Source organism: Olea europaea, chromosome 4 (assembly GCF_002742605.1).
Source record: "Olea europaea var. sylvestris chromosome 4, O_europaea_v1, whole genome shotgun sequence".
NCBI lineage: Eukaryota > Viridiplantae > Streptophyta > Magnoliopsida > Lamiales > Oleaceae > Olea > Olea europaea.
The window spans coordinates 9,286,086-9,298,151 of record NC_036240.1 but is presented as its reverse complement, the minus strand read 5'-3'; the positions used below and the strand labels follow the sequence as shown (position 1 = coordinate 9,298,151).

At 36.5% G+C, this 12,066-nt stretch overlaps 1 protein-coding gene across 1 annotated transcript; it reads right to left on the bottom strand.

The window, feature by feature from the left end:
• Window positions 1–1,212: 1,212 nt before the first annotated feature.
• Window positions 1,213–11,813, bottom strand: LOC111393553. Its single transcript, XM_023019142.1, has 9 exons — window positions 11,549–11,813; window positions 10,597–10,725; window positions 10,466–10,510; window positions 9,690–9,769; window positions 3,185–3,281; window positions 3,015–3,104; window positions 2,767–2,820; window positions 1,754–1,819; window positions 1,213–1,682 (listed from the first exon to the last, which is right to left on the bottom strand). The coding sequence occupies exons 1-9, from the start codon at window positions 11,657–11,659 to the stop codon at window positions 1,527–1,529; spliced, it is 828 nt and encodes a 275-aa protein (XP_022874910.1). The 5' UTR covers window positions 11,660–11,813; the 3' UTR covers window positions 1,213–1,526.
• Window positions 11,814–12,066: the final 253 nt, after the last annotated feature.

Genomic DNA, 12,066 nt, shown 5'->3' with positions numbered 1-12,066 from the left:
ACTTTATTCACTTCCACATTACCATTTCAAATCACTTTTGTTTCAGAATATTAAGTGTTAACTGAGGTAAGAATACATGGTGCAAGTGGTAAAATCTTATTCTTGATATTTATGTAAATTTGGCATGAAATACTATAAGGCATTCTGGTCGAATTTTATATTAAATCCTTCGGGATGGACCGTCAGGTCAAAGAAAAGAAGTTAAATCTTATGGGATGGACCTCTGGGTCAATATTTTAAATCCTACGGGATATGGGATTTTTAAGAAATTTCTTGAGCTGTTGGAATCGCGACCAGTTGCTCTAAATTTAAGAAATGTCGGTATGTTATGCCATATTATGTTTATATCATGTTATAAGAATATGCACGTATTTTTACTGAGTATTTTCAAAATACTTACTCTTACAATATTTTCAGATGAAAACGGATCGTGTGGATGCGTGGAAGATTGACAGAGCGATGCTAATGGGGTCGTCAAGTAAATTTTCTAGAAAGATAATAGTTCACTTTTATTTGAAGAATATCGTGTGCATGTTGTTTAATATGTTGTTCAAGCATTCGATATGTTATGTTAAATTTTAAATTTATAAATTTCAAATCGAGTATTTACGATATATTTTCGCTTAAATTAGATAGAGAAAGTTTTGGTAGCCCCTCGAGCTTATTTTAATTTAAAAATAATATAATAATATGAAAAAGAGTTCGGGGCGTTACAGCGCTGCACGGAGTATATAGAAAAAATCACTGAAGCAATTTTTGACTTTCTGAACAAGTAACTTTGATGAAAATATCATGATATCCCTAAATGTTTTTAAATTTTACACCATCACAAGGATATACTTTGGACATTCCAAGCAAATTTTGACCGACAACTGTAATTGTTGTCCCGTTTTCTTGTCACAAACTTTGCAGATGTGGGGTCCAGTAAACCAATGCAAGGGTAAAAAAATCCACAAAAATTTCATTGGAATGCCTACAAGGCGCTGCAAAACAGTTTTGCTACAGTGGTGTGAAATCTAAGGCTACAAAAATGAATAGTAAACTCAAAGAGACTCTTATAAGAGAAGGTAGGAAAATATTTTATATTCAAAAGTCAAAATCAGTTTAGGAACAGATAACTCAACCAAGTGTGAAAAGAAGGGTTACAAGAATGAATAGTAAATTTCAAAGCGGCTCTTATAAGAGAAGGTAGGATATATTATTATTTTTTTAAATTTTAAGTTGTTATACACTCGAGTGCGTGTAACATAAGAGTAACAGTAACTAATATACAGTAAACATCTATCATGAGATAATGCATTCTGTAATTCAAATTCAAGTTCACTTCCTATTTGCTGATCAGTTCCTTCAATTCTGTAATTCAAATTCAAGCAAACAAGGTAGAGATGCAGCCATTTTGAATCACATTTTCTGGGCCAATTTCTCTTTCATCAAATTCCATTTGGGTGCAACTAATAGAAGATCACTCATTTCTAAAGTAGCTATAATTTAGCTAACACCTCTCAAGATCCAAAGGAGCATGGCGTCTAGTAGCAGAGTATACTATTCCAACGGTTCTGGAGAATAACGCAAGCCCTGTCACATGGAATAGCCTGCAGTACAATTTGCTCATCTACAATCTTTTCTTTTACGAGACCTAGTCTCACCAGGTTTTTTATGGCCTTGTCAACTGGCATTTCAACCTGCGGACAGCTTCATGAGTTGTTGATCAACAAAGAGGTGAAATATCAGATGGAACTGATTGTTAGATTACCTTTACTTGGAAGACATGGTAAATAAATCTCTCGCATTCGCCTCCAATAGTTCTGGTGTCAGTCACCTGCATTTAAGCAATAACCGATATAATTGTCTTCTCACTCTAAATAGGAAATTTTTTAGTTTTGCAGAGAAGCAATCTGGATTACGATTATATTTCTTGTCAGCAACTTTTGGGGCTGTTTAATATTGATGGATCGAACTTTAACCATCTCTTCGTAAAATCAATTGGTGTCTAGTGAGGGCATGCTAAACCTTTTAAGGCATTCGATTACCCTCATTTGAGTGACCCAATCCCTGGGCTCAAGAACGGCACTATTGCTCCCAGCGATCCCAAAATGACACTCTCATGGCTTAAACACATGACCGTGACTCTGACTCTAATGGCACTTGTTGCACTGGATTTTAACTATCTCATCTGAGAACCAATTGGTGTCCAATAAAGTAAGGCTAAACCTTTTATAGCATTTGATCACCAACATACAAGTAACCCAATCGCCAGTCATAAGAGCGGCATTGCTGCTCCTCAACAGATATATTGGAGGACATAAATATCGTTTATGAGAAATTAATTGTTACATAGTCTACTAAATACAAAAGGGAATCCACATTAATGAAGAAAAATGAGAAAGAAAGCACTTTTTTAAAATGAAATGAGCTTGGCCCTGTCTAGGCTTTGATAAGTCGATTTGAGATTTTTCTATTCGAGTAAAATAAGTAGATTTGAGCTTTTTCTATTCGAGTAAAATTTCTGAGAATGCAAACAGCCAGGATGCCAGGCAGAACAAAATTATCATCTAAAGCTAGCCAAATAAGTATGATTCTCACTTATAAGGTTGATGGAACAGTACTCCCGTAAAAATAAAAATAATGATGAAAATAAAACCTTCTCTTGGGAGGTTAGGCCAATAGGCCTAGCCCCTCTCCTAGTACTAGTTTTCTTTTGTTATTAAAAAATGTGCAACAGTGTGGTCAATTTATTCAAAAGATTGATAGAAAATAAAAGCTAACCTGACTACTCTCTGCTTTAAGTAGTATTGCATAAGCCAAAATGGCTTCCTTGTACTGCATAAAACGTCAGAAGGAAAAGAATGAGGTATATTATGTTATTCTTTGTTTCAAATCAAGCAAATGCCATTACGACAGAGTATCGGAGCTAAGGAGAGTGGAGGGGAGTTCTGAAAGAAATATTTAATCCCATCTCCCTTTTTCACTGGCTGTAATATAAAGATCAATAAACTATCTTAGCAATTTCTTACTTGCTGTTGTTCAGAAGCATCAAGAAGAAAATGAATGGAACCAAAGCCACTGGCTACTGTTTTCTCATAAAGTGTCTTGTTGACCAGAAGCTGAAATAAAGCTTAAACAGGTGAAGTGAAGATGCATGATTCATTCAAAACAACCAGGGGAAAGGATGAATTTAACTTACTTGATATCTGTCCCTGGTCTGTTTGTAGCCCAAAAGTACACGAGTCAAATATATCACAAGTGCACTGACAGCAATCACATCTAGAAGTATTGCTGATCTGTAGAAGTTAACATAACATTAACATTAGGATGATTATACATTGAGAAAAACCGCAGTTGAACATGTAGATATTCCGAGATTATGGGATAATTAGGATTTGATTATGTATGATTGTATAACCTTATTTAGATTAGGTAATTTTTTCTTTTTTCCATGTATAGGAAGTTACCTTGTTGGTCCCTCTTCCTATGCTATATATTGAGGCTCTAAGATTGTAATTAAAGCGTGAGAAAGTATTGTATAATTCATCTATACTTTCGTTCCAATTTACACGGTATCAGAGCTAGGGTCTGTCCCTACCTAACCATGCAGTTAATGGAAGAAAACACCGCCAACAGCAAGGAGTCGACAACCTCAGAAACACAAAACAGTGAACTTGAATCCCTTTCCACCTTGGGCTCTAGTGGACTCGACAATTCCTCCTTTCAACTCACAGTCGAAAAGTTGAACGGAAAAAATTATCGAGAATGGGCTCAGTCAATAAAACTCATCGTCGACGGAAAAGGAAAGCTAGGTTATCTTACTGGAGAAAAGAAAAAGCCCGCCTCAACTGACGTCGGACTTCTGCAAAAATGGAGGTCGGAAAATTCAATGGTAACTGCGTGGCTAGTTAATTCCATGAAACCTCCGATTGGAAAGACTTACTTGTTTCTACCGACAGCAAAGGATGTGTGGGATGCCGTTCGTGACATGTATTCAAACGCTAAAAATTCTTCACAAATTTTTGAGATCAAAACGAAACTCTGGCAGACGAAGCAAAGGGAGAGAGACGTGACAGACTACTACCTGGAGATGTCTTCACTCTAGCAGGAACTCGATCACAACGTTGACGAAGAATGGGACTGTCCGGCCGACAGTGTACGCTACAGAAAGAAAATTGAAAACGAACAAGTATATGAGTTCCTGGCCAGGCTTAATAGGGAATTAGATGATGTAAGAGGAAGAGTCCTTGGCCGGCGACCCCTACCGTCACTTCTCGAAGCCTTCGCTGAGGTTTGCAGAGAAGAAAACCGACGAGGAGTGATGCTTCGAGAAGGTAAGACCACCGGGCTTGAAGACGAAACTGGGTCTGCGTTATTATCAACAGAACGTGGGCTTGGTGGGTCGACCCAATTAACTAAAGGGTTTGGTTCAGCCCACTTACCTGGAAGGCCAGCATTAAATGGAGCTAAAGGACTTGGATCTATCGAATTGGGCCTAATTTCTAAAGGAACACCCACTAATGGGTTTGGCCCAAAACAACAGAGGGGACGTCCTTGGTGCGATCACTGTCGTAAATCGGGGCATAAAGCAGATACATGTTGGGAACTACATGAAAAACTAGCTGACTGGAAACCAAGACAAAATAACAGGAATCGGGTTACCAAGCGGTTGTTGATCCTATCGAAGAAAAGAGTACCTCTACTCAGAGCGGTGCATTCAATCCTGAACAATTGGAGCAACTATATAAAATGTTTTCAAGTTTCCAATCATCGGGTCCATCAAATTCACTAGCTCGCAAAGGTAATTCTTCGAAAGCATTACATACAACTACTCAATCCACAGTTCCTTGGATTATTGACTTAGGTGAGTCCGATCATATGACGGGCTCCTTCCACATTTTTTCCAAATATTCCACTTCTGCTGGCAATATCAAGGTTAAAATCGCAGACGGCTCACTCTCACCTGTAGCACGAAAAGGGAGTATTTGAATCTCTAATTTTATAACATTGGAGTCTGTTCTCCACGTTCCAAACCTATCTTGTAACTTATTGTCAGTTACCCAATTAACGAAAAATTCCAATTGCTCAGCTAAATTTCTCCCGTCTTATTGCATTTTTCAGGATCTATCATCGGGGAGGATAATTGACAGTGCTAAGGAATGTGGGGGACTTTACTACTTTGAGGAAGCAGACGTGAGTAAGAATAATCAAATTGCAAATTGTGATTCTGCTTTTGTTCCTAGAGAAAGTGAGCTTTTGTTATGGAATTTTAGAATGGGTCATTCCAATTTTTCGTATTTACGTCATGTATTTCCTTCCATGTTTTCTAATAAAAAGACATTTGATATTCAATGTGAACATTGTGAACTGACAAAACATCATCGTACTTTCTTTCCAAAATCTACATACAAATCTTCGAAACCATTCACCTTAATTCACAGTAATTTATGGGGTCCTTCACGAATTCCGAATCGAATGCACAAAAAATAGTTCGTAACATTTATAGATGATCATACTAGAATATGTTGGGTTTATCTCCTAAAAGAAAAGTCAGATGTCAGATCCGTATTCATAAATTTCCATTCAATGATTCCAACACAATTTCAGACACAAATTCAAATATTGCGTACTGACAATGGTACAGAATATTTCAATACCACCTTGAAAGAGTATCTCCAAAAACATGGAATAATTCATCAAAGTTCCTGTGTCGATACTCCACAACAAAATAGCATTGCTGAGCGGAAAAATAAACACCTCCTTGAGGTGGCTTGTGCCTTAATGTTCACCACAAATATGCCAAAATTGTTTTGGGGAGATGCCATTTTAACCTCGGCCTATCTCATCAATAGAATGCCCAGTCACACTCTCTCCTTCAAATCACCACTCCAAGTATTTCAGGAATTCTTCCCCAATTCCCGACTTGATTCGAGCTTACCACTCCGCATATTCAGTTTTACTGCTTTCGTCCACATACACCATTACCACCGAAGTAAACTAGATCCTCGTGCACTTAAATGCGTGCTCATTGAATATTCATCTACCCAAAAGGGCTACAAATGCTATGATCCATCCACAAGACGAGTATTTGTTAGCATCGATGTCGCGTTTTTTGAAAGAACCCCTTATTATAAAAAACCCTATTTTCAGAGGGAGAATCTAAGTGAAGATCGGTTCTCAAATCAAGATCGATTCTTCAACTTTAATCTTTCCCCTAGTGAACCTATCATAAACACCGAATCCGAATCAATTACTCTTCCTGGTCCTAACATGCTATCTACAAAGGTAAATTTAAACTCAGGGAGAGATGCTGAAAAACGAGTTAGCAAAGAGATATTAGTTTACTCAAGAAAGCCGAAATCATTGTATAAGGAGAACCTCACATCTGAAGCACCAAAAGAGTTCGAACCGATGATAGCTCCAGCAAGTGATCTACCTATTGCTCTTAGAAAACAACCTCGGTCATGTACTCTCCACCCTATCTCAAAATTTGTTTCATATAACACTCTATCTACAAGATTTCGCACTTTCTCTCATAACCTTGATGATACAGAAATTTCAAAGAATATTCAGGAGGCCATGGCTACTCCCAAATGGAAAGAAGCAGTTTTGGAAGAAATGCGAGCACTGAAAAAAAACTTGGGATGTGGTAAACTTACCAAGAGAGAAAAGACCTGTCGGGTGCAAATGGGTTTTTAATGTGAAGTACAAATCTGATGGGACAATAGAACGGTACAAAGCTCGTCTTGTTGCAAAAGGATATACACAGGCCTACGGAATTGACTACACAGAAACATTCGCCCCTGTAGCAAAATTGAATACAATCCGAGTTATCTTGTCCTTAGCAGCAAATTTGGATTGGCCTCTCCAACAGCTAGACATCAAGAATGCCTTCTTGAATGGAGAATTAAAAGAAGAGGTTTTTATGACATTACCCCCAGGCTTCTATGAAAGCGAGGAAGAAAATAAGGTATGTAAACTCAAAAGATCCTTGTACGGTCTCAAACAATCACCAAGAGCATGGTTCGACAGATTCGCAAAAGTTTTGAGAAGTCAAGGATATCAACAAGGGCAGTCAGACCATACAATGTTCTACCAATTATATGAAATAGGGATGAAAACAATCTTAATTGTTTGCGTTGATGACATCATATTGATTGGAGATAATATAGTGGAAATAGAAAGGCTTAAGAAGAGCCTAGCCACGGAGTTCGGTGTAAAAGACTTGGAATAGATGAGATACTTTTTGGGAATGGAGGTTGCCATATCAAAGATAGGCATCAGTGTTTCACAACAAAAGTACATTCTTGACCTTCTAATGAAAACTGGCATGCTTGGCTGCAAACCAAGTGACACACCAATAGAGGCTGGAAGAAAGGAAGAAAACACAGGAGAATCAATTGAAAAGGACAGATACGAGCGATTAGTAGGCAAATTGATCTATCTCTCACACACTAGACTTGATATTGCATTTGCAGTTAGCATGGATAGCCAACATATGCACTCTCCAAAGGAAGTCCATTTAGAAGTATTATACAAAATTCTCAGATATCTTAAAGATACTCCTGGAAAATGACTTTTCTTTAAAAAAGTGAAAAGAAAGAAGTAGAAATCTTTACTGATGCAGATTGGGCTGGTTCAATAGAAGATAGAAGATCAACTACAGGCTATTGTACCTTTGTATGGGAAAATTTGGTAACTTGGAGAAGTAAGAAGCAAAATGTGGTAGCCAGAAGCAGTGCTAAAGCCGAGTTTAGAGCTGTCGCACAAGGAATATGCGAAGGACTGTGGATAAAAAAAGTTATTGAAAGAATTACAGACGATGGTGAACTTTCAATAAAACTTTATTGTGACAACAAAGCAGCGATCAACATCTCCCTCAATCCAGTTCAATATGATAGAACCAAACATGTGGAAGTGGATAGACACTTTATCAAAAAAAAGGTTGAAGAAGGGACCGTATGCATGATCTATGTGCCTACAGGAAAACAAATTGCAGATATCTTCACCAAAGGATTGCTACGACGGAATTTTGAGGAATTTATTTGCAAGTTGGATTTGATCAACATTTACGATCCAACTTGAGGGGGAGTGTAGATATTCCGAGATTATGGGATAATTAGGATTTGACTATGTATGATTGTATAACCTTATAGGTAATTTTTTCTTTTTTCATGTATAGGAAGTTACCTTGTTGGTCCCTCTTCCTATGCTATATATTGAGGCTCTAAGATTGTAATTAAAGCGTGAGAGAGTATTGTATAATTCATCTATATTTTCGTTCCAATTTACAGAACATAATTGCAACACAACAGTGACAAAACAGAGCTTACAAACCAATCCTCTGAAACAGCATTTTGAAAAAAACGACTCCTAAAATATTCTGAAACATGATGCATTAATGTTAATCTGTATATGTTCAAATGAGGTTGCAAAAGAACGCCTAAAAATTATGAAAATACTATAAATATCCCAGTAGCTATGCAATGTGGAAACAAATAGCATCTGAATCTAAAAGGAAGCAGCAGACTATCATGATTTAAAGTCAGATGATAACCAAGGGACAGGATTGCTAACTAAATTTTCTTTAATCTGCTCTGCTAGTATACTGATCTGCATAAATAAGGTTTAGAGTCTGCTCTTACAGCCTCATTCTCTCAACTCGCGCATTAATACCTTCCCAAACACAGTCTTATTTCTCTCAAATTTGAATTTCCTGCTTCTTCATCATCTCAGCAACCTTCATCACCAAAAACCTACAATCTCTTGAAAGATCTATGACTGGGACTCAAGCACTACCTCCATGCTCCTGATACAGCTTCTTTTCAGCTAGCATGAAAAGTCATTTCTTGAATTTGGAGCCCAATTACTCATTTAGCATAATTCTTGGGTAAGTCTAGCCAGTGTGGTAAGACTAGCTATATATTGAGCTGTTTCAGCTATATCTTTTGCAAATTTTTTTTTCATTACTAGGTGCTGAACCAATTGATCTAAAGGCTTAAGTTGTTTTATCATGTAAATTGTGTCTTCAACACAACTTCTCAAGCTCAGAGGCTGGTTAATTTTTCCATCAAAACCTGCCAGGTGCACAATCTCATTAAATGGGAGACAATAAGATATGAATTCAACAACTTTGCTTCTAATAAAATGTTTAACCAGTTGATCTAAAAGCTTAAACTGTTGAAGAGGAATACATGTTTATCATTTAAAATTGTGTCTTCAACATTAGGCATTTTTTTTGGTTACTTCTAGTTATTGAGGCATCTCTTCAGATCTAGTACCACTAGACTTGGATACGAAGTTCCCTGTCTTCAAATATATTTTCTTAAAACTCTTTTTTCAGAAATGCAATAAAATTTTATATCAACCCTTCATTGTAAGAAGCATGGTTCTGTTCTCTTCCAGTGGTGCCTAAGGGCCTAGGTGTTGCCTCAGTTTCTTTTATTATGCCTCCTCATCTTAGTTAACTTTCTGCGGACACAATTCATCAAGCAGATGCTGGTTTCACTGAATTTCTCACTTAGATAATATCATGTCCTAGTTCCCTGCTGAAGAGAGACGTGTATTACATAAGCATAAACATTTTTTGAAAATCATTAACTCAAATTTGATATATCACGAAAACAAAACAACACAAATCCACAAATTTAAGGGTAATGTCATGGAGCTAAACTTAAAGGCAATAATATAAAACCAGTACATACGGGGAAGATAAGATGTCCTCGAATTTATAATTTATGATGAATGCTAGAAGTCCCAGAGTAGTTGCAACATCCAGGCGTACCTGCATTATCATTATAGTATCCGATTAAAATGTCCAACCGTATCTCCAAAGCTACAACTACTTGCTCAATAAAAAACAAAAATACATTTGAAGTATGAAAAAGTAAACATACTTATCACATTAAATTTGACAGGATCTCCATGCAATAAAGAGTAAACATCCTTCGTATAACTGTTTGATCTATATTAGCCACGGCATTATAGTGTCCATAATCTGTGTAAAATACTAACACAAGACCCACGAAATTCATAAAAATGAAGATTGTTCTGCTAATTATTTTTTAAAACATTGCATTTTTTAATTTACTTTTTAAAGAGAATTAAAATGTTCACTCTCTTTCTAGTCTTCGTGGTGTCCACCATCCACTTAAATAAAACAAAAGTAACTGATAGCATTACAAAGCAAAGTAGCACATAAGTTCAGAGATGCTATTACACACCTATGCACATCCAAATATTATCTCATTATCTCCCAAGACCCCTGAAAAACCAAGTCTAGTTAAGGCCATCACTGTCACTCATTAGATTCACTGCCTATATTAAAATAGACCAACATGATGACCAAGCACAATTTGTTGATGACTGTAGTCTCTACATCAAATTGCAGGAAAAAAGTATTTTCACTGTTTCCTCGATAGAGGGGAGCAGGGAAAGGCTATCGGGATGAGTGAAGTAGATTGATTTGAGTTCTCCATACCGTGTCAAGGATTCTGAAAGACAGCTTCTTGTGAGGAAAAACAACCTACAGGAAACGTAAAATTATTCATGCTCGCTCAAATTATTTAATGTAGAAATAAACCATAAACATTTCGATGCCAAAGCATTTACCGGCAAATCTGGTATAGGAATCTTCTCATAGATTTTCATCTGCAATGACGAAATCTCAGCTTTATCTTCATTTTCTCTCGCTCCCGTATCTTCAGTGTACAGCAAAATTAATTCTTGGAATGCAGGCTCCTATTATAAGAAATTTTTACAGATTAAAGTGCAATATCATAAATAGTTTCCTTCACATTAATACTGGCCCCCTTCTTTTTGTTTTAATCCTGATGCCAGACAAATTGTCCAGTATTAGAGTAATCAAAAAATGGTAAATAATTATATTCTATCCATATCCTGTTCTTGATGTCAAGTACCATCATACAAAAAAAGTTGGTAGAAGATCATCCGGTGACCAATAAATGTACATTCTATTTACCAAGGATTGGAAAACTAATGGTAATTAAGAAAGTAGACTCCCGGGTAGTTCATTCCCTTCAATCTGAATGGCATAGTAGGTTTATGTAAAGCCTTTCCATCTTTTATATTTCCAAACTAGCGCAACATGCATGTTCCAGTAAAATTGTATTCAATTTTTAGACTTTAGATTAGTCCTATTCAAAGTGAAGTGCATGATATCATAGATGTCGCTAGTCCCTGACGGCAATAGTTCTCTCTTGCCAACTACGTATTTATAACAGAAGCAATTTAGAATCTCACATAAATGTTCTATTTCTTTCACATAAATCCTCATAACTTTGATTAATTTCAAGCTTCAATGAAATGAGGATAGCGTTCCGTGTATTTCACTTGAGGAAGTGAATTCAGGCCTGAGTTTGAAAATATATTGTAAGGACTGCTATTAGCACAAGTACAAAAAGCAAGACTGTAACTTATTTGTTTACCTGTTGGCCTTTCACTTGATTGGTGGGAGGAAAGTGGAAGGTAGTCGCAGAGAGAATGATAGGACACCCATGTGCTCAGAGAAATGCTATAGAAAGTAAACATAATATAAAATTACCTGTAGAATGGACTGTGAGAAAAGAATGGAAACACCAGTTCTTAACATCTTCCAGAAATCATTTCCACAATATTTTGGTGAAGCAGGTTTCCATATATCACTAAGTGTCATCCTTGACAGAAAATTCGGCCTGTACGATACAACGTTCGCTTTGTTTTAGTCATTGGTATTTGAAAAGGATATGTTCAACAATCTTCAGGAAGTCATATACTGGATAACCTCCACTAAGTGAAATTAGCATGAAAAAATCATTATGCATGTATATAGGTAGATTGCTGGACATTTTATTACAGAGTGTCTTACTAACCAAGTCATAAAATTTACTGGATGCCAAATTTTTGCAGCCATTAAAGATAAGTTGCTTTTATCCTGACAGAAAAACGAGATCCTTACACTATCACTGAGTTCAAAAATCAATTAGACCACACTTGACAGAAATTGGTAAGTTAGGGAAAAAAAAAAAAAAAAGTTGTCCACAAAAGTCTATGGCGCCACCATCTGGAAATTTAATGGCCATG